The 27,742-nt window shown below is 39.8% G+C and overlaps 2 protein-coding genes across 2 annotated transcripts in view; one reads left to right on the top strand and one right to left on the bottom strand.

Annotated features, from left to right (window-relative positions):
* The window catches only part of ALPK2 (alpha kinase 2), a 40,466-nt gene extending 40,040 nt beyond the window's left edge, over positions 1-426 (bottom strand). Inside the window, exon 1 of the mRNA XM_032206759.1 lies at positions 206-426. The gene's annotated coding sequence lies outside the window, so the exon portion shown is untranslated. The remainder of the gene's footprint in view (positions 1-205) is intronic.
* On the top strand, positions 90-27,036 carry MALT1 (MALT1 paracaspase). The gene is made up of 18 exons (XM_032205512.1): positions 90-146; positions 841-1,337; positions 2,543-2,709; positions 5,615-5,736; positions 6,473-6,623; positions 7,541-7,719; positions 8,281-8,377; positions 9,113-9,145; positions 9,527-9,553; positions 10,629-10,661; positions 12,603-12,806; positions 19,076-19,253; positions 20,594-20,668; positions 21,740-21,867; positions 23,112-23,261; positions 23,937-24,094; positions 24,867-24,992; positions 26,199-27,036. The coding sequence occupies exons 1-18, from the start codon at positions 90-92 to the stop codon at positions 26,658-26,660; spliced, it is 2,844 nt and encodes a 947-aa protein (XP_032061403.1). The 3' UTR covers positions 26,661-27,036.
* Positions 27,037-27,742: the final 706 nt, after the last annotated feature.

Genomic DNA, 27,742 nt, shown 5'->3' with positions numbered 1-27,742 from the left:
TAGCTTAATAGCCAAAATAATCCCCAAAGAACTGAGAGACCAGGATCTGAAGCCATTTTCAACGTGATCTCATTTGACTGTTTGACACCATGGGGTGTCCCAACAAGCATGTCCACAGCCCAAGGCGGGTGAAAGACACCAGCCTGGTATCATACACAACTGTGGGTACACAAATGTCATCAGGAAGCCAAATGCACTGTCTTACCTGTACCCATGCTGCCATGCAGATTGGTTTCGCACATAACTTGGGAGGAATACATTCTTGATTAACAGTGCGTGAAGAAGCCACTCCAAGCAAATTCAGGTCTAAATAAATGGCTTGTTTTTCAGAGGTGCTGGACCCCACAGAAGCCAAGGGGAGATGCTGTGCTGTTAGCAGCTCTGCAGGCAGGTGTGTGTCTCTGTGCAGCTCTGACTAGTGCCAGGCACGAGACAACCAGCTACATGCACAGCTGATGGATTTGGTCTCCACATTGCGCTACTGCAGCCACCGGCCTCCAGTTTGCGCACAGGGACATCGGGGCAGGCTTGCAGCTACGCAGGGAAACACTGCAGAGTATGGGCGGTCACACCTGAGTGCTCGGTTACTGATTAAAAATGGTAGTAGGAGTAATTTCTAAGACACTTTCAGCCCACTTTGAGCAACCTGTAGCTGCGGGAAGATGCGAATTCACCTCACACCGTGCCCGCGCTCGCCTCACGGCGCTGGAGCAGGGACTCGGGGGCCTCCCCTCAGCGGCAGCTCCTGCCCCCGCCGGGACCCCGGCTCCCGGGGACGGAGCGTGAGGCGGGGAGCGCTGCGGCCGGGCCAAACGCCTGCTGCCTCCTGCCTGCTGCCAGCTCCCCGCTTTGGCTCGCCCCACCGCCCTGCCCGGCCGCGCTCCCTCCACAGGGGAGCTGCTCCCCGGCCGACCCCGGCTGCACGCGGTGCTTTTTGGCCGCGGCATCGCTCTGCCTCACGACGGGGCGCCAACGCCCCACCGCTCCCCTCGGGCCGCCGGCAGCGAACCGCGCCCGGGGCAGGCGGCCCCCTGCGGGGGACCGGGCGGTGCCAGGCGGTACCGGGACGGGGCCGGGCGGTACCGGGACGCCGGCGGCGGGGGCCGGGCCGTGCGGCTGCGCTGGGCGCGTCCTTCCGGGCGGGAGCACCGCCCCGGCGGAGGCAGCAGCGGGGCGATGTCGGAGCCGCCGCGCAGCCCGCCGGGCTCCCTTCCCCTCAGCCGCCTGGCCGAGCCGGTGCTGCGGCGGCTCAGCGAGCTGCTGGACCGGGCGGCGCCCGGCAAGGGCTGGCGGGACCTGGCGCAGCGAGCGGGGAGCCGCGGCAGGGTCCGCCTGAGGTGAGGGCGCTGCCCGCTGCGGGGAGCCGGGCGGGGGCGCGGGGCAGGGGCCGCTGGCGAGGGGGCGAGGCGGGCGGGGCTCGCCCTGCTGCCCGGCGCCTGGGCGAGCCTCCCGGGGCAGGGCGGCGGCGGGCGGCGGGCCCCGAGCCCCGGCAGCAGCCAGCACCGAGCGCCTCCCGCCCCGCGCCTCCGCCGCAGGTGCGCGGCCGCTGCTGCCTGCGGGGCGGCTCCGCTGTCTGGGGGCGTTGAGCGGCGCTTCCTGCCCGGGTCACGCTCGGCGCGGCGCTTCCTGCTCGTGTGGCTCTCGTGCAGAGGGTAGAGCCTGGAGGGGGAAATAACAGAAAGGCGGCCCGAGCGCAGCGCTGGAGGTGCGCTGCGAAGACGTTTCCTTTCCCTGGGGCGGTCATTTGTTGCTACGGGGAAACACCCCGAGACCAGCAGAGAGGCCTGGTGCTGCGTTTCTGTGCCCGTGTTACCCAGCGAAATGCAACGAGGCTCTTGATAAGGGAGAGTGGGAAAGTGTCCTGCCCCCAGGTTCGTGTGGCACTGGGATTTAGTGAAGGAAACGTTGATGAAGCTTTTTAGCGGTAATGCATAAACTTGCGTTCCCTTTCCATAAGTACTCATTCCCTTATCATCTGTGTTGTTTCAGTCTGCTGAGAACAAAAGCACGTGAAGTCATAAAACTGAAGTTTAAAAGCGGGAAAGTTTATAGCTGGCCATAAATTTATTGGAGCTGTCAGCTGTAGCTGTAGCCGTGTGTGCAGCAGCGAAGCTGCCGCGGTTGCCTGTTTTAACAGCTACTCTGCAGATCTAAGTCTTCCTGGGCTTTCAAGTTAGAGTCTGACTCAGTTTTTACCGCTTCTGAATTAGGCACATGAAAACGAAAGGTGCTGTACTTGTTTTTCTGCTGAGACTTAGAAAATAAAAAAATTGGAAGATTTCTCAATGTGTTTGGTCAGAATTGTTAGGTACAAACATCTCTTGTTTTACAGCATACAACTTACTAATTTCTGTCTGTGGAAGTGCTGCTATATAACCTCTGGACTCCTGAAACCTGAAGGAAATACTCCGAAAAAGCCCAGATCAGCTACGATTTTCCCATCTCATTTGTTTGTTTTGGTCTCAAACTGATTTTTCGTAATCTAGGTCCTTTTTGAGAAAGAGTATTAAGAAGGTCTAAGCCATGTCTTATTATTTTGTAGCCCTCTCGATTTAGAACAATGTTCCCTCAAAGTCCTGGAGCCAGAAGGAAGTCCAAGCTGGAGTCTCCTGAAGCTGCTGGGTGATAGGGGTTGCACTGTGGTGGAACTGGTGGAGTTCCTGCAGGCCCTGGAGCATACAGAGGCTCTCCAGTGCCTCAGCTATTCAGGTCAGTTCTGGTTCGTGCTTTCAGTGAAACTAGGCATTTTCCACTGGAAACACTGAAGTATTTGTTTTCTATAATAAATAAAAACATTTTTTTGTTGTTGTTGAATTCTAGTAACTGGTATCATTTATATGATTCTGAGATTAAAAGTAGGCTAAGTAGGTAAGCAGGCTTAATGCAGTCTTGTAAGCTTGGACTTTGCTGCATCGATGTGACAGGTGCTGTCATTTGCTCTGCTAACTTGTATTAAACTGGGGCTTTGGGAGATGCTTATAGAACTGCAGTGGTTGAGTTAGAAAGGCAAGTAGCGTTGCCAGCCATCTGTTTAGGCTACAGGTTTTGAGAACTTCAGTTCATAGCTTACCCTGATTGAAAGGGAATTGTTCAATTAGCACCAGTTCTGTTGTGTATTGGATCCATTCCAACTAGCAAATTGGGCAGAGCGGCTAACCTAGCAGCGAACTAGATTATTTTCTGTTAATGCATTCAGTTTGCTGCTTCTCAAAAATTGCAGAAGTGTGGACAATGCAAGGGCATGCATGGGTAAGACCATGTAGACCAAGTGCTTCTTGTAGAGTACAAGTATAGTCCTTCAGGATGTGGTAAAATTCGGTCTACTAGGAAGTTACAAAAGCCCCTCATGAAAGTGGGGATTGGGAATGAAACTAGCAAGCTCTTTGCCATACTGATAGTTGTTCTTCTTTTCTTTGGACAGCATGAGAACTGAAGCAATGGACTTAGAACTACTATTAAGACAACAGTGGAATTTTTCAGGTTAACTAGTAGTAGCAATGCTTTGCAGCCATTTCATCTAGTTAAGGCGGCTGATTTTTACTCTGCTAGGAGCACCATGGTTCGCTGAATGAACAAAGAAGTGTTGGTGTATCTTTGTAATCATTCAGAAAATTAAGCCAGATGTTTTGTTTTTTAACACATTAAATTCTGTAATGTTTGCAGGAAGTAGCTATATAATGCTGAGTGAATGACAGGAAAATAACTGAAACTGAAGAAATTATGAATCAGTTTTCTTAGAACTTGTTTGTAACAACTCTAAGGAGTACAAGATATTGATCTTTCAGATGACTTGCTTTTCTCAGCTACTTTCTTAAGAGATGTTAGTGATGCAAATCAGGAGAGATTAAAAAAATAGAAATGGAAGTCTTTGGAAAGTGCAAAGCACTTTAAATTGATATTGTAAACATCCTACTTGTCTTGTTTAATATGAGGTGATTGTGATAATATTGTTTAATATTAGGTGATTGTGAACGACTTAATATGCTTCCTTTAACTCAGAAAAACAGCAGAGGAAGTATTAAATGAAAAACTGAAGTATCCATCTCTGGAGCTAAGCTCTAGAGGGAAAATGTTTTATGGAAAGATAGACAAGGAGCTTTCAAGTCCTGTAGCTAGTTTGGAGTAGACCCCTGTGCACTCAACTATTTTAGAATAAGATTCTGTATGGAGGAAGCTAACATAGCCTGCTTCCCTGCTAGACAAAGACCCTGTGATTTCCATATGACACAGAATCTCTGTTTCGGTCTAACCACATGTGTTTCTGCTCAAGTTTCAGCCTGTTGATCAAATCATTACAGTTTCTTTCCTCAAGCATTCTCTGTTAGGAAAAAGTCCCCATGTGTGACTAAGCTATTGAATGCAAGTGGGGAGTTGGGAGGGGAAGCAGACAAAAAGAAAACTCCTGATAGAGTGTAGTAAGAAGGCTTGGAGCAAATTATAATCTTGAGCCTTGTACTGGGATGTTTGCAATCTCTTTGCAGCTATTTTTGCTTGCAGCTTCTGTTTAGTTTACATTACTCTCTAAAATTATTCCCCCCCCCAGTCTGGGATGCTGCTTCTGTACCAAACTGCGCTTTCAGCTTCTGCAAAGTGTGTTCCTTTTAAATAGTAATAAGGAACCTACTTTCTTCCAATACAAGGAAATAGACTGACTCTAATAAAAATGAAATATTAAATATGAATACCTATTTTGTATCTGATTGTTAATTTCAGAGAATAATGAAAAGGTAATGAAGTGCCTCTGTGCCGTTTGCTGTTTCTGTACTTGGCCAGAGGTGCGTATATTCTTTGTCAGCACCTTGAGGTTAAACTTTCTGTTCTGCAAATAACTTTTTTTTCCCCCCTTTTCTTCCCATGACCTTGGTTGTAACAGTGGATCTGCTTTGGGGGTTGTACTGTAATTAGATCTCTGGAATGGTCTAGGTTAAGAAAACAACTGGATCGTATCAGACTGGTGTCAGAATTTCACTCACACTATTTCCTGGCAGTTAAAATCTGAAGTGGAAAATTTTACCTTGCAGCCTAGTAAAAAGAAAGCCCCAGCCCTGTGCTCTACAGGAGCAAAAGCCATTAAAGAAACTAACGTTGGCTATTAAGTTGCATGAGCAATACCTGAAAAACTCAGTATGTTGTAGTTAAACAAGGTTTTACTATTTTGAACGCTCCCTCAGGCTGTGCCTTGTCTCATATCTGAAGTTTAACAACTCAAAGAAATCATTTGGTGTGAGCAAACTCCATAAGGTGTATTGTGGGAATACTCCTCCCAGAAGGAAACCGTGATGCCATTGGAAGTACTGTTTGCTGTAGTGAGTAGAGAGCAAGAGGTGATGGAAGTTTCCAGAAATTAAAACATCAGTCATCTCCTGTAAATCTTTAATAAAATTCCATAGAGTGCTGATTGATTCGAGTGTGGATTTTGTGAAATGGAAGACAATTTTGAATGTCTTAGAATTAACTAAATGAAACTGTTTCATTTCACACAGTAAAAATAGATTACTTTCAAGTATAATTAATGACAGAAACTTTCTTTGCTTGGAAGATAATTTAAGCACAAATTTAAATGGTTGAGTTGTATTTCTTAATCACTTTTCTATGTCTAAATTCTTTTTTAAAGGTATAAAGATTGTTATACAGCCAGACTCTCAAGCAGTGCTCTCTGGCCAGATTGTCAAGCTGTGTTGCTGGGCAACAGGACACCCATTTGTACATTACCAGTGGTTCAAACAGGAAAAAGAGGTAATAGGGGGAAAAAATATATATATATAAATACACACACATGTATGTATATAAAATTGGTGAAAAGAATAGGTAATGACTACATAAACTAGCTTATGGTATTCCTGGTGTTAGATGGGAATTTCTCTCCAAAATTTTTTGAAGGCTGTTACCCTTAATTATAAGGGGAGATGCTTGCTTCACCTACTAATAAAAATAAAAGTTGAATAAATGCTATAACGACCCGACCAAGAAATTTCACACCTTGAGGAGAAACTGCTGCAGTGGAATAAATGTCAGTCACCGTTGGCTTTAGACAGATGGAAACTGGTTCCAAAGACTGAGCAATTGAAGGCCTGAACACAAGTGTGTCACAGACTTGGGTAAAATACCAGAGTGTATGTGAGCCAGTATCTCTGGAGTGTGAACGGAAGCAGTAATGCCCATATTTCTTGTCCTGATTATCTTCCTAGAAAATAAATAATATCAGGAAGGGTTATTTAACCAGCTTAAAAGCTCAGAATCCTCTTAAATAGGCGCACATGAATAATGCCTAGAAGAAAGTCCCTCTCTAAGCTACCAAGCGTGTAGAGCAAGATTTTCTCATTCAAAATTTTTAAGCAAGTACGGAAGTTGAGGCTGCTGTTAATAAATATTCTAATACTGAGGAGTTGATGAATAAATATTCTAATGTTTGATCCTAGTTTAGCTTAAATCAAACTAAATCAAAGTATTTCTTGGTTCGTGTGTGATTCAGGTTCCCTATGGTAATTCTCCAGAGCTGGTTTTGAATCCAGTGAAAGTAAACGATGCTGGCTTCTACATCTGTCGAGTGAACAGTGAATCTTCATTTGCGTTCAGTCAGTGGGCACGACTGGAAGTTTGCGATCTCCAGGGTGCATCTCACAGTGAGTGGCAGAAGCTTTTTATAGCGGGACATCTCCGTGTGGATTGTACCTTGAAGCTGAAGTCTTTTTTTTTGCGTTCGAGTGAGCATTTATTGGACAAATATGGTCTTCTGAAAGTCTGCCTTCCTGCTTGTTAGAGAAACTCAGGTCCCCGTCACTGTCTTGCGCAGACATGAGAGAAGGATGATTAAAAGGGTGATACTCAATTATTGTGCTCTTGTACTGGCTATAAAAGCAGAAGAGAAACAAAGTTCCACAATAGGGGCCTTTCGAGGAGTCTTATAAAAAGGAGAGAGAGGGACTCTACTGGGTAGATAATGTTAGGATAAATGGGAATGGTCTTAAACTAATAGAGGATAGATTTAGATTAGACGTTAGGAAGAAATGGCAGGGGTGTTGGAACTGGGTGAACTTTAAGGCCCCTTCCAACCCAAGCCATTCTATGATTTTATGAATAGCGGATAAGAATAGATGGAAAACAGTGTCTTGGAATCCTTTGAATTCCTAAAGGATTCTTGTACCAGAAAAAACAATTTTTTTTTATTTTTTTTTAACCTGAGCCCTGTAACCTGTTAGTGTGTTTACACACGCAGTCTTTTATGCATGTTTGTCCTATGGGTTCTGGTCTGATAATCAGGAATTTTTGTCCACTGCCTATCTGTTTGCTGCCAGTCTGAGAATAAAGATACTGGGTAAAGAAGAACCTAATGAGTTTCAGTGCTTTCCTGGCCACTAGAAAAAAGTCCTACCTTATACAGAAGCTCATAGCACTTGTATGCTTAAAGCCTGGACACGTAAGCAAACCTAGATTCTGTGGAAATGGAGTGAGGGGTTAACTGCACTACAAGTAAACAAGACAAGCACACTTACAGATGGAAAAGTTTCTTTCCTGTCATTGTTTCCTTTGTTTTTTGAAGGGAGCTTAATTAGTTTGCCTGAAAAGAAGATATGCATTTGTATTCAGCCTCAGCCACAAAACTTGACAGTGGGAGATGCTTTGGTATTAGAATGCAGAGCTGTTGGAAACCCAATTCCTCAATATCAGTGGTTCAGAAATGGATTTCCCTTGGCAAATGGGAGCAAAAATGTCTACATGGTAAGTTACTGCAGAGTGCTCTTGGGGGGTTAATATGTAATCACCTTTAGCTTATCATATAAAGCTTCCTTGAAGAAAATAACTTCTTCATAGCCTTGATAACCTTTTATGCAAATACAGTTTCTAAGTAGCTATCCTGTTTTGTTACTCAAATGCCAATATAGCTCTGAGGCTCCAGGGTGCAGAATTGTAATCCTGAAGGTGTTTCAGGTGGTGGTCATGGGGTGGACAGCTACAGTGTATTTTGAGTTAGAGAGGTTTATTTACATAACAAAGATGAAGTACCAGTAAAAGTGAAAGCTTGTATTTCTATCCCAGACTGCAAAGCTCTGTGATTTGTAAGAGCTGCTACATTTAATGCTTAAAGTATCTCAGGCCTGTTAGGTGGATTTGCAGTCTTTCTTCAATTCTTGAAAGCATTTCTAGAATGTATGCTGTTCAGCTTTCTGTAGAATGAGGGTATCAGAAAATTGCGGATTTGTTTAGGTTTTGCTTTTAATTTTTACTGTTTTATCTGGGGGCCTGGGGCCTGGCAGGATGACTATGATTGTGCTCACATAGGTAACTTGTGTGGACATGGAACATGGGGGAACATATTGGTGTCACGTGTTCAATGACCAGGAAGACCAAGACAGCAAGAAGATAGAAGTTGTTGTAGGTAAGGAGTTTTTCAGTTTGATAGAGGTCAGTTGATTTACCAATTTCTTCTCTATCACCAGAATTTGCTTTTCAGACTTCTAGTATTAAGCCAAGCACATAATCTTCTATATTTTTAGTGCATCCCTTTGTTAAAATAGTGTTGCTTGCTGACAGCAGAGGCAGTTTTACAGTTCTGTAAGTTATAAAGTGCTTTGGGTTTTTAAGGTAGCTAGCATAGAAATGCTACCACTTTTTGGCATTGCTAGTATGAATGTAGCTTGACAACAGATGGTGAGCTGTTTTCTTTATATTTTTGTTTCTGACAACAATTTAAACCTTGATTTCATTAACATCTTGTTAGTGATTTGAACTGTGTTACACTGAGCTCTTTAGCAATTGGGGCAGGTGAGATTGTAAGTGAAATAAATGGATATAACACTGTTTAGGGCATGTGCATGTATTTGCAGTAAACTAAAGAAGAGAAGATCTGTTTATATAGCTTCTATATTTATCTGGGACTACTATTGCATAATTCATATGAAAAGTTCTTTCCTATCCTAAGAACATTCTAGTACTGCTGAATTTTAGTAATAATTACTGTACAGTATCACAGTCAGTGCTGAAAGATTTATACTGCTGTAAAATGAGCCAGATTACAGAGAAGCTTGGAAGTGACTTTTTTCTTCCATTTTATGTGCTAACTCTCATAACTGAGAGCAATTGTCTTCCAATTTCCCCCCGCTTAAAACACAAGGAAGGAAATCTATGGCAGTGGAGTGCACAGAAGGTAAAGTAACTCTTTAGTTGTCAATCAATTTTTAAAGATTAATTATTGGGATGATTTATTACTAAGTGCATTGCTGAAAAGCATATGTGGGTTAAGAGCTTCAGTGTGCTTTAAAACACTGATGTGTGATGTAACGTTTCTTCTGCATGTGCTTCTCTCTTTGCCTTGATAGCATGATCTAAAGCTTGGGGGGGTGGGGGAGGAGGGAAAGCAAGATTTCTTTTGCAATATTCATTTTTGTACTGTTTTTGTGCCCTGCACTTATAATTTCTTTTAAAACACAAAAGATGTTGAGAGATATAGATATATTAATTATATATATTAATAGCATATGTATTTTTGCATCTTGTTTAAACTATGAATTGGTGCATTTCTTCACAGAAGATCTAAGTGATCTTCAAAAAACAGGTAAGTGTTATGTTTTGAAAAGCTTTAATTTCACATCTTCATTTCATGTTACAATTCACTGAAGCCTAGCTCAGTTACAATATTTAGTTTACATTATTTGGATGTGTTTTATAACTGGGGATTTATTAGTGACAGGTAGGGGCAGTACCACTTTCTGGTCCCAATAAACAAACTTGTAGATAAGCAATGAACCATAGAGTTGCTTTTCAAAATCACACAAAGCTGCTCTTTTATACTGCATACATACTTATGTAAATACAGAAGAAATTGTGTTTTGTTTTCTTGTCCATGGCTTTGTTGGGCTGTAAGTTTTACTATGTTGCTGCTTTTTCAGATGATTACAGTGAGTGAAGTATAAGATGTCTGGCTGTCACCAATGATAGATGGATTTATGAAATAGACCAACTCAATGTTGGAGTGAGCTCATGTGACTTGAAGCCTGTTTGATATTTATTATAGAAACAAATTCTGAAATAATACCCTATCAGGGATTATCTCTGATAGGGTTCCTAAAATATCAAATCACAGAAGTCATAATTTCCTGGGTTAGACATCAAAGATATGTTTACTTCTGCTAAGGCTTAGTCACTGAAAGATAGTTCAGTAGTGTTGTTGTGACATGCTATCCAGAGTTAGGCTTTGCAGGGCATTGCCTTTACCATTCCTCTGTGAAGTACGAAATAAAAGATTTTGCACATATTCAATTGTCATCTCTGCTGCTATCTCCATCTTACATATCTGCATTTCATTTGGAGAATATGAACTCTCAGACATTACTGAAAATGCTGACATACAGTTTGTAAAATTTAAAATAATACCACAAGTTTCTAACATTTCTTAATAAATAGGACTAGCTATTCATATCCTACTGAGGTATGTTTGCTATAGGTCAAAGAAATCAGGTAAATAACAGCAACAAAAAAGCATTTTTATTTTCTTAAAACCAGTGAAGAAATTAAGTTATTAAAGCCTTCCTAGTAGACTGTTGCTTTATGGAACATGCACTTCATTTTCTGTTGCTGACAACTATGATTGTACTTAATGATGATCTGTTCTTGTAATTGATTTCTTGCAGACCTACAAGAACAATCAAATGACAGACCTTTTGGTAAGTAGTTTTGTGGTTGTAATGAACGCTTTTATTTCTTATCTAGGAGGTAATGTTGCTTCTGAATTTTGCTTCTTCTGTCATTGCTTATGAAATAACTTGTGAAATAGCTGCAGGGAGGAAGACGCCTGCATTTCTATAGCCCTTTATAATGTTTGGTTGCCCTTTAAGTAGTAAGCTGTGATGAAGGCACCAGATTTTTAGTGACTTGGTGGAGTGTCTATGACTTCTCGCCTGTTTCAGTTTACGGTTATAAATTCCTCTGGCTGTGACCTTAACAAGTGTGTTACACCATTATTTTGAATACTTCTGTGGTTGGAGATCATGGCATTAGGGTGAGGTGAGTAAAGGGATTGGTGTTGTCTGCTAAGAGAGTATGTTGTGCCTGCAAACTCAGCTTCAACTGTGCACAGTGCGTGGAGGCATTGATCCTGAGCTGCAGCTTGTTGAGGTAGATGGGTAAGGATAGGTGTTTTGAAGAACATTTGGTGGGTTTTTTTTAATCACATTCTTCACATTGCATCATAGATTTGACTGTGGTCAGGCGAGTTGACTTTGTCAGTGCCAAACCAGGTGGAAGGGTTGCCACACTATGTCAAAATCTTACTTCTCTCAGGCTCATCAGCATGAGGGGGAGTGTAAGTGCAGTTCTGGCTCATCTTTTCTAAATTGTATAGCAAACTCACACTTTTAAAAGTATTTTTCAACATCAGTCTTCTACTGTCACTATACATCTTTCTCTGCCATTAAAATAGTCCATGCTGTTCAAGACCTTGAAGGTTTTTCAGCTGTAAGAATGTTAAAAGCAAGTTGGGAATCTTGCTAAAGGAATTGAAATGTTAGATGCTGAGGCTATGGACAAAGGCTGTCTCCTGGTTAGTGGGGTTACAGGCTCTGAAGCAGATTTGGGGCAGTCATATGATCCTATTTGCAACCAGAGCAGTAGGACAAAAATTCCTGTTGGAGAGGAGAAGTAACAAATAAACCAGAGGAGAAGTGCCTTACTTTGAATAAATGCCTTTCTGTACCTTGGTGTAAAATTTTTGGATAAAAATGAGACTACCCGTCTCTGAAGCACTTCTGTCAATGTAGATTATTTTTTCTTTTGTTTCATAGCTGCTCTGTTTCCTCGGGACAGAAATACTTCTGGCTGTGTTAAAATCAGCATGAATATATCTCAGGATATAAGAACGTTGTTAGACTTCCCTCCCAGTTTTGTAAATTCATCTTCTCTCAGTTTTTAACTACAGCAACAGAAGAAGAGGCCCGAAGAAAAGGGACCTTTTGTTTAGCAACCAAAGAAACCTTAACAAACAGAAAAAAATGACTTTTTACTTCTGACCTAAATAAAGTTTTCTGTTATTTAAGTAAAAGCTTCTACTTCAAACATACTATGTTTTAGCAAGATGTGAATGTAGGAATTGGAGATATGAAAGTGGTCTTTTGTGTGTGGTGGTTTTTTGTTTGCTTTGTTTTATTTTTAAGAAGCACAAGATTTTGTGAATCTGCAGGTTCCTTTCAGTTGTCATAATGCTGGCCTGAGGGGTGGGAGAGGTGGAATATAACCGGCCATACCTTTAGCAACTTAGCGTAAGAATTTCCATGTTTATTAAATTTCTTTCTGTATGGAGGAATTCAGTAATTGTGCTTTCAGGAAAAGTTAAATGACATATAGCCTTAGTGACTCACTTCTTGGTAAATTATCCAGTCTTAAATGCCTCACAGTTCAGATATGTTGACTGTCAGAACATGCTGAAATGTTTCTTTGTTCTTTGAATGAGAATTGAGTTAGCTGTATAGCTGATACAGAATGACTTGCAAGTATTGTGCCTGAAGTGAGGTTGGATACTATTGTTGCTTTGATATAAATTAAATTTAAGGTACTGAATCTAGGGAATACAACAAATGTGCTGCTGTTTTGTTTTCCCTTTGTCTTTGCAGCAACAGACAAAGTAGCTCTCTTAATTGGAAATATGAACTACTGGAATCACCCCCGACTCAAGGCTCCAATGGTGGATGTCTATGAATTGACCAACTTGCTAAGACAGATGGATTTCAAAGTTGTTTCTTTGCTGGATCTTACTGAGTCTGAGATGCGAAATGCTGTGGATGAATTTTTGCTTCTCCTCGACAGAGGAGTATATGGTAAGAACAAGTGGGATCCCTTCTGAAGTAGGTCAGTTTCGTGACGTGAAACACACAAACATCTTGTATCTACCTCTGCCAGTTCCCTGTATGTGACAATAAAACAAACTTCATTGCAAATAGTATGTATGTAGAGTGGGAAAAGTTAAACACACCCACCAGCATCCTTAGACTTTAGTTTAAAAACATTACTGTTACTTTATTATTGGAACAGATAAAATCTTTGCACTTTTTTCTTTAACCACACCTAAAACTGCAGTGTACTTTTGTGTTCGATACTATCAGTGTGTTTGTCTGCCAACAGCTGCTGCATCTGTGTAGTGTGTTTGACAATGTACTCTGCAGAAAATGCGCATTTCTGCTAATCTTACAAGCAAGAGCAAGTGTTGTGTCTTCTGTATTATTGTGTTACAGCTAAGAGCTCGTAACAGAGTAGTCAAAAATGTGTAACTGCAGTATGCAAGACTACGTGTAGTCTTGAACAGCAGTCTGTGCTGGTCTTAAGAGATCTTTTAAATACCTTCTTCTTAAACACCTTCTCTGTCCTCCTTCCCCCTTTCCTGTGCCTACAAGTTGCTGTTTTGGTTAAGGTTGACCAGCCCCTTGGTGTGTTCAGGCTCCTAGTTTGCATTTCTGCTGAGGAAGTGGGGAACAGCCAGAAGTACAGCATGCAGTATGTTCTGAGCTTGTTCATGGGACTGGGACCTTTCTGTTCATCCTCTGTCTTTCTACTGGCTGTCTACAGACTGCTCTTTACTTCTGGACTTCCATCCTTCTGGAGCTCTTTGGGAGGGGCTGCTGTGCTCTCTTAGTCCTTGCTCACCAGATCTTTAAAGAACAGAGGAAGAGGTGTGCTTTTCTCTGCCTTGACAGACAGTAAGCTGCACTCTGATACCAGGTGTGTTGGGAGTTGGGGGGGAAATCATGTTTTGTTCTCTTTCTGCCAAGTTTTCAGGTTAAGTAGAAATCCTTATTTTTTGGATTGCAGGTTTCTTTCAATTGTCATGATACTGGCCTGGCAAGCACAGAGTTTTTCATAAAGTCTTAAAGAGGGAGTGAAAAAGTTCTCCAAAGCTGTATTTCTACTCCAAACTCAGATACAGCTATTGTTTCACATCTTTGTGGACAGTCTGAATGCAGAGTGTTCTCTGTGCACATTATGTGGGAAACTTAATACGCAGTTACATTGCTTAACCAGGCAACAGCCCTCTAAATTGCACCATCACTTTAATAATTGTTCTGCAACATCTTATCAATACTGGTTTAAGTTACAGGAGTAAAAATTAAGCATACTGAAAGGTGTGTGTTTAACACATCTCTTTTTTTTCCCCTATGTTCTTGTTAATTGGAGTCACGTTTATTTATCAGATACCTGTAACATAATATTAATAAGAATTTTAAGCTGTCCTCTACATATTGCGTAGCAGTTGCCACCTTCTTGGATGAAGACTAATCAAGTCTGATACATGTTGTGCTGGTATGCACTGATTCTTAGATGATTAGGCAAGACAAAGAATTTATGAATAAGCTTTGAGAGAGAAAGCACAAGGTTGGAACCAGTGGCTGTGCTGGCTGGGACATGATGGAATTGATCCACTCAGCAAAAAACCTTGATGCCTTAGGTGGAAAAGGCCTAGAATGACACAACTTGAAATGGGGAAAAAAAAAAAAAAATGTTTTGGTGGGCTCTGAGGAGCGTGCTGCTGAATGCCCCCATCTTTGTCATTTTTTCTAAATGCTGTTTGCATAAATAACTGTAGAAATCCTTTAGAACAGAGATCAGAAAGCTCATCCAATTGTACTGTTTAAATTGCAGAATTTTTATAGTAATATCCAGTCAAGAAAACATTGTTCAATTATTTTTTGTAACACAAGGTCAAGTTATTTCTTAGTATGACTTTTTAAATGGTGTGTTACCTGATGCTCTGTGCAGAACTGGATGATCTGACATTTGGGCATTTACATCGGAGCCAAAACTCGTATGATATGGGGACTAATTATGGCAGTAAAGTTTAGTAGACTTTCTGGTAGCTGTTTTTGGTTTTGTACCCTGGGGGAGAGATGGGCTCATGCATTTGAGTGAGCTTTTAGATTCTTGCACCTTCTATTTTTTTTTTCTTCTGTAATTGTTGACAAGAATTTAGAAAATAAAGTACTGAAAGGCATTAACAAGTTTCTCACCAGCAACATATGAAAGCTCTTATAAGCCATGTTTTGGCAGTTATATTTTCCCAGCAAGTTGATATTTCTGAAAGAAAAGCAGAGTGTTCTTTCAGTAGTGTTTGACAATAACTATGTTGTGATCGCTTTGTTCTTTCTGGATAGTGTCTACTAATGTCTTAAAGCATATAAAAGATGCTGTCAGGGCACAAATAGATGATGATTTATTGCATTTTTAGTGGGCATAGCTCCAAACAGAAGCATAGCAGATACTCCTGATCAGTCCTTGTTACACATACTCGTGATGCCTAGTATGACATTGGGTAATTGCTGCTTACTGCCAGGAAACTGGCATTTCAGATATTGTTCCTTAAGAGCAAGACTAGTAAACAACATGATGATGATGGTCTCCTCTAATGTTTTAGTTTATGTTGTATTAAATGTAATGTGCAATTAGTATTCTATCCTACGAAGGAGAAAAGCATGAACCTATATATTTTAAAGACTAAAAATAGTTAGGCTTTTTTCTTTAAAAAAAAAAAAAAAAAAAAAGCTGCTGATATCACTTAGACGCTGACGTCTGTGAGGAACTTGAGCCTACTTAAAATTGTTGTGCCAAAGTGTCTAATGAGGCCCTCCAAACATGTTTGCTTACTCTGGGTATGCAGAGGTTTATTTCTGATCTTGAGCTCAACAGATTAACTGTTGAAGGTACTTAGGAAAAAAAAACAACACGCTGCAGTTATCCACTCAAGGGAAAAATAAATAAATAAATAAATAAAAAAGAAACATAGTTATTTCTGAAATATTCCTATTCATTGGGAAAAGGCTCTGATATATCAGGTTCCTGCCCTTTCCAATACTTTTTCTACTGTAAAAAGACAGCATGCACCTCTATATTCAGTTTGTTTCGGTAGGATGAAGGTCAAGGCACTTCTGCTTGCTTGACTTCGTGTTCCGAGTGCTCTGTAACAACAAAAAATCCTCCTGCACAAATGGTGTTGAGGACAGCTGTCCCAAAGCTGAGAATGGAAATGGCATGAATCTCTGGTGCGTTATCCAGGTATTTTGTAGCTCTGGATGCTTGTCTTTGCTCCCGAGCTTTTTTGCTGGCTAACGGGTGCTTATTTGCAGCTGCCATTCAGAGTGTGCTACAGGAGCCTTGCTGATCTGACATGAAGGAAACAGCCCTCAGGGTGCTTGCAGTCACATGGAGTAAAAACTTCAAGTTGGCATCAATTTTTTTCTCTCTCTGGTATTGTAAAGACAACATGGTATTCTTAGCGTAGGGCCCTGTGAGAATGGAGCTGTGACTGCTGCAGCGCAAACTCCACTGGCAGCAGGCAAAAAGCTGAGGAAAGCTGGAGGTCACCAGCTAGAGCGGTGACTGGGTTGGTGCTGTATGGTGCAGGCGTCTTGGCCACTGCCGTGAGTGAGCCAGGTCCACGTGCCATCAATTGAGTTGGGCAGATCTGCTGCTGGGTTTCCATAGTCCTTTAGCAATTATTTCCTTGTTTCGGATGGACGGGTGCATGTGAATATTGTTACTTACCGTCTGCATTCAAAGGGATGGCAAGTCCTGTTGTCAGGAAGCCATCTCACAGCAGACTTTGATTTGCCCTCATTGAACGTAATCTGTGGGACATGTTGGAAAAAGGTAACTTTTAGCTGTGGGGAATGGTACTGTTGGGATTTATTGCTTTATGTATAATATATTCCACTAGTCCATATCCGCTGTTCCTTTCTAACTGATTTTTTAATTAAAGAAAGCAAGTTATTAACTTCATTGTTAGGAAGCAAAACAATCCAATGAGGAGGCAATGGGAACATAAGTAAATGTTCTGTTTTAACATAGCCCCAACTGATTAATTTGGGCTTGAAAAACAAATCGAAGTATTTCAAAGATGTTAGCTTTGTGTTTTTTCTGCTTTTTTTTTCTTGATTTAACATAGTAAACCTTGCAAAAACTGAAGATAAACTGATATGTTTTTAAATTTAAGACACTAGTTTCCTTCAGTCAGTCCAATTACTTACCTAACACATACTCAGATATATGATCTCAAATATATCCTCAATTTAGGTCCAGATCCAAACTCTGTGGAAAAGAAATATAGGAGTCCCTTTCACTTAAGGTGTGACACGAGATCACTGATGGTGGCACTTCATTTTTAACTTGTTTGAAACTAATGTTTTAATGACACATTTAAAATTCTGTGCCCTTTAGACATTTATAACAGTTTGAGTTAATTAAAAGGTCATTTTCCAAGATGCTGGCAGGTGAATAGCCATTAAGCTCTTGAAGTGAAGCCTTAAGTCCTGGAGTTTACCTTGTATGCACTTGCTTGCTGCTTATCTTGACTATGCAAGTTTCCCATAAAAAGAAATTGAGCACTGCTGATTGAATGGAGCGGTTAGCAAGGTCTTGGCATAGGTGCTAATGACTTGAGAGCTTACAAGTAAAAGAAAACGCAAGGCTTAGTTTGAAGGGATATAGTTGTATCTTGGTATTCCTTTACAGGACGGGCAGGGCTGTGCAAGAGAAGTATTTTCAGTTGCTGTAGCTATCGGTAATGAAAAGGGAGAGCATGTAGCATGTCTACGTACGCAAGCTGACTTGAATATTGATCTTTTAGTATGTTAAGGTGAGGCTTGTTTTTAGTAAATATTCAAGTTCTATTGTGATACAAATTTCAGAGCTGCTTTTAGTAAGAATAAAGGCATAACAAGACCATGTCTACAGTTAGCATAAATTGTCGTGTCTGTGCTGACTTTGATTTAATTGCAGTGCTATGTACTAATTGAATATCTGACCCATGGACTGCTTTGTATAGATAAATAAAAACTTCTCTTAAAAAATGAAACTTGTTGATAAACAAAAACAGCACTGGAAACAGGAAAATTTCATTGGACAATACAAGCTTCTGGCATGTTTTGGCAGAAGTCATTAATTCCAAGATAGCCTAATTTTACTGCAAACTGATGTGACCTTAATGTTTCATGTTTTAATTCATATATGGATTAAATTTAACTTATAGATTGTAGTTCCCGTTTCAGAATTACAAAAAGCTTTTTTAATTACATGATTTATTTTCTTTATATAAAATTGTTGTGTGCTTTTTGAAGATTTTTAAATCTTTTAAATCTTGAAGATTTTTAAATCTTTAAATCTGTGCTTTTTGAAGACTTTTAAATCTTCAAAACTACTGTAGCCTTATGTATTGACACATGAAGATGATTGGAGGATAATTTGCTGTGTCTAGGAAATCATTTCTTTGTATAGCAGGAGTTATGGGTTCATGCAACTGTGAAGAGATATAAATGTCATCAAATAAAAATGAGTTGCTGGTAATTTGGTAATACAAATGTGCTCTGGAATCCTATCAAGTATAACCATGGAGTAATACTTTTTTCCCTATAAAAATTAAAAAAAAAAAAAGCTGTCATAGTGTAAAACATATATTTCTTTCTTTCTTTCTTGTTAAACTAATTTTAAGAATTGCCAATGATAATAGTAAGCTTAAAAAGAAAAGAGAATAGTTCTAAAGGTGGCAGTTTTTCCTCTACAAAAAAAAAAAGTCCAACCAAACTGTTCAGGGTTATCTTTTCTGTCTGTAAAATCTGCACTGACTCTTAGCTACACAAAGCTTTGTAGTTGCACATGTGGAGAAGCTGTTTTACAGTTGGCACGGTTCCTTGCTTATGTCTGAGAGTTATATATAGTAGATAACAGATTATTTCTGTTAGAGGTCATAACTCTACTTAAAACACTTCAAGAGTATTTAGCTATCTTTATTTGTGTGATTGATATAAATATTGAATTGATTCTGTTTCATGAGTTGAAAATTGTTTTTTTTTGTTTTTTTTTTGTTTTTTTAACTTCTCTGCACATTGTGAAATTTGTTACTTTTTTTTTTTTTTATCTCCTCCTCTTCCTTCCTGTTTTAACAAAGGCATAGTGATACCAAAAAACCTACTTGGAGTATCTTGAAGGATCTTAATCTCCCTCAGATGCGTAGTGCGCATGAAATTTTTTAACATGTTAAAATTGATGGGAATGTTGCAGTGTACTCTTGAGCTGTGTTTTCAGTTAAATCTGTTTGATCTCTCAGGTTTGTTGTACTATGCTGGCCATGGCTACGAAAACTATGGAAACAGTTTCATGGTTCCTATTGATGCTCCAAATCCCTACCGATCCGCGAACTGTCTGTGTGTACAAAACATCCTCAAATTAATGCAGGAAAAAGAGACGGGGCTCAACGTATTCCTGTTGGATATGTGTCGGAAAAGGTATAATTTAATCTAATAGTTCATGAATACTGAGAAGTGTTGTTAAATGTTTGAGGGGTGTTTCTGGTTTGTGATAGAGGGGGAGAGAGTATAATGATAGTAGTTCCAGGAACCAGCTGTGAAGTTCAGTTTATTCACTGCAGTAAGAGATTAAAATGCAGCTTACTTTTAAAATGAATGAATGAAATTGAACATTTGCTTTGGGAAAATAGCAAAGGATCTTGAGGGAAAGCTGGACTTCAAGCTTAAGAGAAATCTTTAACCTGGGCTGAGTATACACTGTTCTCAAACATTCCTGGTTCTGAAAATCTATGGCCTGCACCTGAGCTTTTTTAAAGTCAATAGAATTTATTCATAGGCTTATTTTGTCTTTGGCCTTGGATGGATATATGAAGCTGGGGACTAGACTTTCCATTTCCATGTGCAGATGCTTGCCTCTTGATTTGAATTACATCTTTTTCTTCCCTTTTTTTTGGTGGTGGTTTACAAATTATAAAGCATCAGTGTGACTAGATAAAAGTGAAATTAGGCATCTTGAAGAAGAAGAATGACCCTTCTCACCTTGCATCGTTAACCATCTTTATCATTACAGGAAGGAAGGAGAATCCATATGATCAAAAGCATGTTAATTTGACAGAAGGGCTCAAGTGAAGTACTTATTTTAGAACTCTTAAGAGGCATGAATTTGGTGGACTGCTTTTATGCTGGGGATGTTGTATCTTTATTTAGAAATTAAAAATCAACTGGCTCATCATTTTTTTCTAAACAAAGTACTGTTTTCTTTACATGTTCAGAGAATACTATGTCCTATTAAACTTGCACTTGAAATTAGCTCTTCAGCCAGCACCTCTGAATTTGGTCTCTATGGAATGTTTCATAACGGAAAATTGCTAGTGCTTTAATGTTTGTGGAGCTTTTAAACCTCACTGCTAATGAAATGCCAGTGACCCAATTCAGCTTCACAATCTGCTGTGCGATTAGCTACATAAGCCTCATGTTAACTGTGCAGACACCACCATCTTTTGAAAGACAGAATTAATATAGTTTATGTTATAACCTAAAGTGGCTAGTTATAAGACATTTTTGCAGAGATTTTAGCCAAATTAGCACTGTATTGCTTAATATATCATTCCCTCATATAGTTAACGTGATGTTTGACTGACTCTTTGAATTCTCTCCATGGAGAGTGTTGATGGTGCTGCTTTTGTCTAGAAGGAGTGACTAGAACTGTGGGAGAAAAATAATGTTTCTAAACTATGCTGGTTTGATATTTTGAACAACTATGGAGTTGGTTACTATTATTAGTTCTCAAAATATTCTTTTGTTTCCTCTTACTGCAGAAATGAATATGATGATACTATACTTATCTTAGATGCTCTGAAGGTTACAGCCAACATTGTTTTTGGATACGCCACGTAAGGAAACTTTTCTCCTGCTGTGCTGCAGATATTTTGAAGCCAGAAGATATCACTGAGATTGTGTAGCTAATCTTTTACAGAAAATACCAACTGTTGTGTTAAGGGACTGATAACTTGTATTGGTATCTGTATCCTCAGACTACCTTTTGGACTTCATTCTTTGAATGATTCCATGGTCTACTGATCATGGATATCCATATATATTCCTGGTATTTAATGTTCCTATTCAGGTGTAAGGGAATGCCAGTGAGAGAACTGCATTCAGCAGCAAATCAGAAACTGCTAGACAATATTTCTGATTATTTTTAATGGCTACTTGTAGGAATTCTCTAATTATCTGAATACTATTTATTAGAGATTTTAAAAGCACACAGAATGAAAAAGCAAATTTTACCCTCAAACCTATAATGTTTGTGCTGATGGGGAAGTGGGAGTTTTGTCTTGTGTGTTCCTAATGGTGCTTACCAGTCTGTCCACTTGTATAGGAAGTCACGTACTGTTGAGGGACTGATTAATTTTAACCTACCTACTGTACCCTCTGCAGTTATGTCTCCTCTGCAAATGCAAATTAAATTTATATTAAAAAATGTATACGTATATATAAGACAAATTAATCATTTTTTAGAAGAGTGGCATATAGACTGTCCCTGCTTTTTTTGCTTCATGTAGGTGTAATACATAGTTACACCTGCAAATGAAACTACTTGAAGAGGTTACTTTGCAGATATCTGTATAACCTCTTGCTATTAGTTTTCAAATGATGTGAAATACCTATTGAACAGAAATAGTCAAGAGCTTTAGTGAAATCTTCCATGAGCATTTCAAGCCTCTCACATAAACAGCTAATATTGCCTCTGGTCTATGGCTTGGTTGTAAGTGAAATCTTCCCAGGATGAGTTGCTTGCAAATGAAGAGCAGGTTGACCATAAACCTGCTGTATAAGGGCTTCTTTCTCCCACTTCCAAATGTTATTCCTTTTGTCTTCATGTTGATCTTAGTCATGCAGCTGTTGCAGTGCGTTGTTTTTTGTTTTGTTTTGTTTTCCCCTTGTCACTGGTTGTCTTGTAGGTGCCAAGGAGCAGAAGCTTTTGAGATTCAGCAGTCAGGGCTGGCCAATGGAATTTTCATGAAGTTCTTGAAGGAGCGTCTGTTAGAAGACAAAAAGATTACTGTACTGCTTGATGAGGTTGCAGAAGGTGAATTGCAGCTTACTACACTAGTCAATTCTTACTAAAAACTTATTTGCTTAACTGTCATTCTTCTCATGGCAAATGTTACACTACTTTAGCTCTGCCTGCATCCGTTTTCCCTGTGCTTCCCCAGATGTTGTGTCTCTTACTGCTTAGTCTGTGCTTTCAGGTTAATGTCCCATGCTGTAGATATCCTGATGTGTGACATTATCTCATGCTTGAGCTCAGAGTGCAAAGACTGATTTCACAGAGGAGAGCATGATGGCAGCTTCTGTTGGGATTTGCAGTGGAAGTCTTCTCCCAACAAGTAAACAGGAGGGTGAGGAGGGAGGTAATATAGAAGGCAGATAAGTCCTGTGTTAAGAAATAGAACTGGCAACCTCTAAAAGATCTGAGGACTGCACTAAACAAAATACAAACGCAGTACATAGTGTTCCCACTGCTTGAGAGTTCCAGCTGCTCAAAAGAAGTGTGTCTGCACTGGTTGTTTCAGTCAGCTAGTGTGTGCGCATTTGGTAGCGTGAGGAAAAATCGCATCAGGCAGTGAGACAACTGCTGTGAGTATTACCAGATGCTGGGTATTAGTGAGTACAGTGGTACACTGGTGATACTCACATTAAAAGTGCTGTATGTAAATGATGAACAGTGTTTGCACAGCATCAAGGCCTTCTCTATTCCTGACTCTGCTCTGCAGTGAATAGGTTCAGGGGTGCGCAAGAGGTGGGGAGGGGACACAACTGGGCAGATGACCTGAGCTAACCAAAGAGATATTCCATACCATATGCAGTAACACTTAGCAATAAGAGAGAGGAAGAGGTTTAGGAAAGTTAGCTATCTTTTGCTTGGCAACTGGCTGGGCGTTGGTCTACACAGGGGTGGTGGTGAGTGCCTTTGTATCGCTTCTTTTTTTTTTTCGTCTTTCCACTTCTCCTTCCATTATCAAACATGTTTTATTTTTTATCTCAAGCTTTCTTGCTTTTATGCTTCTTTTCCTTCTCCCTTGTCCCACTGGAAGTGGGTGAGGGAGGGAGTAAGCAAGCAGTTGTGTGGTGCTTGGCCATCTACCAGGGTTAATCCACAACATCTTATGAATAAATAACTGAAAGGAATACTTCTGAAACTACAAGTTGGTATCAAAGTGTTCATACTGTCATAACCATAGCAGCTACGCCACTGCTACATTGTATAGTCAATTTATTTAGAATTTCAGCAGCAATGATCTTGAGAGAAACTATGCATCTTGTTTTTAGATATGGGCAAGTGTCACCTTACCAAAGGCAAACAAGCTTTGGAGATCCGCAGCAGTTTGTCTGAGAAAAGGGCATTAACTGATCCCATTCAACAAACCATATCTTCTGCAGAGTGTATGGCACGGAACCTACAGTGGGCTAAAGCTCATGGTATGGTATGATCTACCTTTAGGTGATACTACTTGAATGGTGGGAATGTCATATTAGGATGTTACATCACTAGAACTAAAATAGTTCCCTTGAAAATAAGAGGATGTACATTCTTTATAATCTCTAGTCCATAAGCCATAATTCTGAATAGAAATTGAAGAAATTCAAGTTCATATCTTGATTTTCATTAGTGTGTTCAGATGTTAGAATTTTTTGTGTTGTGAACCTGAAGTTTTTCGTGCTGTCACATTCAAAGTTTATTATAAAGCTATCTCTGTGTCTCCTGAATATACAGTACTGTATTAACCTTACTGATTTGATTACGGATACATAAACATATTCTTGGGTCAGTATTCTATGTATGTAGCATTAGATGTTGCCTTGCTAGTTGCATGGTGATTGGAAAGAAACCTTGGAATTGAAAGATTGGAAAGAAGTTGAAAAGTCAGCTCTATGGCAATGTTAGTCAGTTACCTTCTGATACTGCATCTAGCAAACAATATTGCTGCCAGGTTAGCTTCTAAGAGTTGCTTCTGCGTGACTATGTAAGCAATAGGTAGAGGGAGTACACAAGGAAAGGTCTGTATCTTCTAAAGTTTTTTAATATTCCCAAAGAGTAATAATAGAAAATACATACTTCTATTTAGAATGTAATGATGTGTTATTTACTTGCAGAGCTTCCAGAAAGTATGTATCTCGAATTCAAATGTGGTGTTCAGATTCAGTTGGGGTTTGCAGCCGAGTTTTCCAATGTCATGATAATCTACACGCGAATAGTAAAGAAGCCACCTGAAATAGTAGTTTGCAGAGCCTACGTTACAGACTTCGCACTTGTAAGTGCTTTCTGTAGGTGTCTTGGTGTGATCTCCCTCCACTGAAGTTGAAAACTGTCAGGTCTGTCCATGTCAAACTGCACCTTTTGTAATAAAGTGAATCTAAAATACTGAAACCAGGTGCTTACATGACTGTCTCTGTACATATACAGCAACATATTTTTATATGTGGTCATCTTTTTCAAAGTCACCTTTTTATTGTCATTATAACATTAGGTAGTTACATTTAATTGAGTGAGTTAAATGTCAATAGCTTCTTTTTGGGCCTACGGCACATCTACCTTGCAGTACAAGCTTTCTTAGAATTTAGTGTTTTCTTTACAGCTGGGTGATCTTTCTGGTTCCATTGATGTTACTCAGCTCAGTGCAGTAAGGTGAAGGATAAGAGTAAAACTGGAAGTTCCTTAGGTGCAGGAAACCTTTTCTGGTGTTTAATAAACAGGACACTTTTGATGCTTGGTGAAGAAAGCATTTCAGTTAATGTGCATAATAAAGATGTGTCTCTGTAGCCCACAGAATTGCTGTTATGGTACTGTACTTCAGCTGATTTCAAAGGAATAGTCAGCAGAAGAGGGTAACCTAAATAAATAACCTCTTCTGCCTGTGACTAATAGTGGTTTCAGCAGCTTCTGCAAGTAATCCAAGATGGGTGTTCTTTCCTTTTAAGAAGAAGCAAATGTTGACTTCATAAAAAAAAATAAATGTTCCTAACTGTTTTATGATCTACAAGTTCTGTACCTTCAGATGAGTTATCATTTCTTTCTTGCAATAGGACCTGGATGTGGATCCTAAAGAGGCCAATAAAGGAACTCCTGAGGAAACTGGAAGCTATTTAGTATCAAAGGACCTTCCCAAACACTGCCTCTACACCAGGCTAAGTTCACTCCAAAAACTAAGGGTTAATATAAATTGTTCCTCACAAGTTTGTTCAGATAGCATAGATTAATCATGTCGCTTTGCAGTTCTATTGAGTTGGCTGTGTATTGTTTGCATGGTAGGTAACAGGTTCTGGAGACATACGCAACATACCAGATTTAAATCCTAGCTACTTAGAAGGGAGAATGACTAATAGCAACACTTAGTGACTATAACTAGTTCCTCCGCTGTAAAATAAAAGCCAGAGAATCAATGCATGTGCAATCCCAATGCCATTGTGCAAGGCACTTTGTATTTTCTAGGATTGTACTGAACTTTGACAGGATGATTATTTTTATGATCATCATCTTGTGCACATTGTGGAAATGTTCCTGTACCTTGTAGTACAGTAAGAGTGTGACCTGAAACATAGCTGCATCTTACAGTTATTAGAAGGAGATAAAAATGTTACATATTTCTATTCCAAGTTGTGTACTTGGATGAGGCTTTTGAAAGGTTCCCACTTCAGCATACTGTGGCGCTGTTAAGTTTATCTTTTGTATCTTTTTGTTATGAACATCTTATCTGGACATGGCTAGGTATCTTTTCTTAAATGCTTCTGGCAGGTGTTGTAATAAAAATGCTTCTAGAAATAAAGACTGTCAGGTGGGCAAGTATTAAGCAGATCAGGAGGTCTTCAGTAAAGTTCTGAGGTGTTCTTCGCCAGTAAAGGGGATAAAGTTTAATTTTACTCTGTTCTCTAAAATGTTCGGAGGAGTGGGCAACAGGGGAGGTTTTTTGTTGTCGTGTTGCCCTGCAGCAACAGAAAATAAAACTTTCTGGCCTGCAGCATATCTTGGGCATCCAGACTGCAACATAATTGAGAAATCCTGTCTGCCTGTCATGTACAGGGACATCTGATCTGGTTTACCTACATTTTAAGCAGTAGAGGGAAACTGAACCTTGAATTAGCATGAAATATGAGTTTGCAGAAAAAGCTTTATGATGAGTAGATTGCTTTTTGCAATCCCACAGAGTTCTTAAGAATATTAACACATCAGTCGAGAACCTCCACCTTTCAAGCAGCATGCATGTAACTAATGTGGTTAAGACTTGACTAATATGCGGTTTTAGCTCCTAAAATAGATCGGTGGTCTCCTCCATTAGTAGATTGTGCTTCTTGAAATTTTTCCTATTTGGCTTATTTAGAGAAGTATAACCTTTCCCCCCCCCCCATTCTGTTTTGTAGGAACACTTGATCTTCACGGTTTGTTTGCACTATGAATATCCAGGAATAGAAGATACAATGGATGAAAGAAAGGAAGTTAATGTTGGGAAGCCCCTTATTGCTAAATTAGGCCTCCATCATGGATTCAAAAATAACTGCCTCCAGACCTGTTGTGTGACTAATAATCCTTTTCACAATCAAGTAGAATCAAGTCCAGTGGCAACTAACTACTACTTCCCTGGTCACTGCCAACCAAATTCCTGCCCAGGCGTTTACCATGGAAACCGTACTTGCTCAGACAGCGTTAGACAACCGGAGGCATGTTCTTGCAATGGGACTTCAAGAATATTAGCTTCAAGACATGAAGTACAGAATTACCAATCCCCTGCACAAAAAAGTAATGTGCCAGTAGAGACTACAGATGATACTGTTGAACTGGAATTCCTCCTTTCTGACAGCCTTAGGTTCTCTAAGCAGCAGTAGCTGTGATGTCTTCAGAACAGACCAGATATCATCTTTGGATAGGAGACTTTCCACAGTGCCTATCCATCTTCTGGATTTTGGGGACTTTGAGTCAAAGGGACCGGAGAGTCTAGAGGTGGTATTGGGAATGAGGATATGATGTGTGTTGGTTCATACTGCTCTCAGGGAAAACTTCTCAGATCTAAGGAGACAAAACTGGACTGATAGATTTAGGAATGAAAAGGCATGATTTTTTTTTTTTTTTTTGTCCTACCATTAGAAGCTTGATACATGCAAAAACACAAACTCAAGTTTCATATTCCATGATATGGCTGTCAAGCAACTAATGAACACAGGCAACCATACATCTCTGGCAGGAAACTTACTGTTTCAGATGCAGAATATGTATAATCCTGGTTATCATATCAGAGTTTCTCTTGATAGTAGAGCCTTGGAACTTCCCAGCTGCTTCTCCTCCAGTACCTTCTGGAGTTACAAGATTTACTGTAAACATATGCTTCATAAATACTCTGTTTTTTAGAGAGGAGCTGCTCATCCTATACAAAAAAAAAAAAAAAAAAAAAACAACAACAACCCATGCCTAGCTGTTAGTGGGAAAAATGTTGACAGACTTAAGTAGGAAAATGAATTTACATGTTCTCTATCATTTAATGTGATTTTTTAAAATCCATTAGCCCCCCCCCCCCCCAAATGATAAATAATATTTTTCTCTCTTCCACCTTTCAGTTGTCTAGGATCCAGGGATTTCTTTTTACATACTGCATTAGAGTGAAGTTTTATGTGTTAGTATGTTGTAACAACCTGCTGTTGAGTATATAAGGTGACACATGAAGTAAATGAACTGAACGAAGGGGGAGCTTTTACAGAAGTGAAGATGTGGTGTTTTAATATGCAGTGTTAAGAATGTCTCCTTGAAGACTCCAGTTTCTTTTCTTCCTCATGTATATATTAAGATCAATCATTGACGTTCCTGTCCTTTGGATCTAGCTAATAATCAGCATTTACTGCATTTTGCATGTACGCTTCTGCCAGTGTTTGGCAGAAACTGACAGATGCTGAACTGTGCAAGGAAAGCAAAAGGT

Source organism: Aythya fuligula, chromosome Z, assembly GCF_009819795.1.
Source record: "Aythya fuligula isolate bAytFul2 chromosome Z, bAytFul2.pri, whole genome shotgun sequence".
Taxonomy (NCBI): Eukaryota; Metazoa; Chordata; class Aves; order Anseriformes; family Anatidae; genus Aythya; species Aythya fuligula.
The sequence above is the reverse complement of the archived record's forward strand: the minus strand, read 5'-3'. Positions and strand labels throughout refer to the sequence as shown.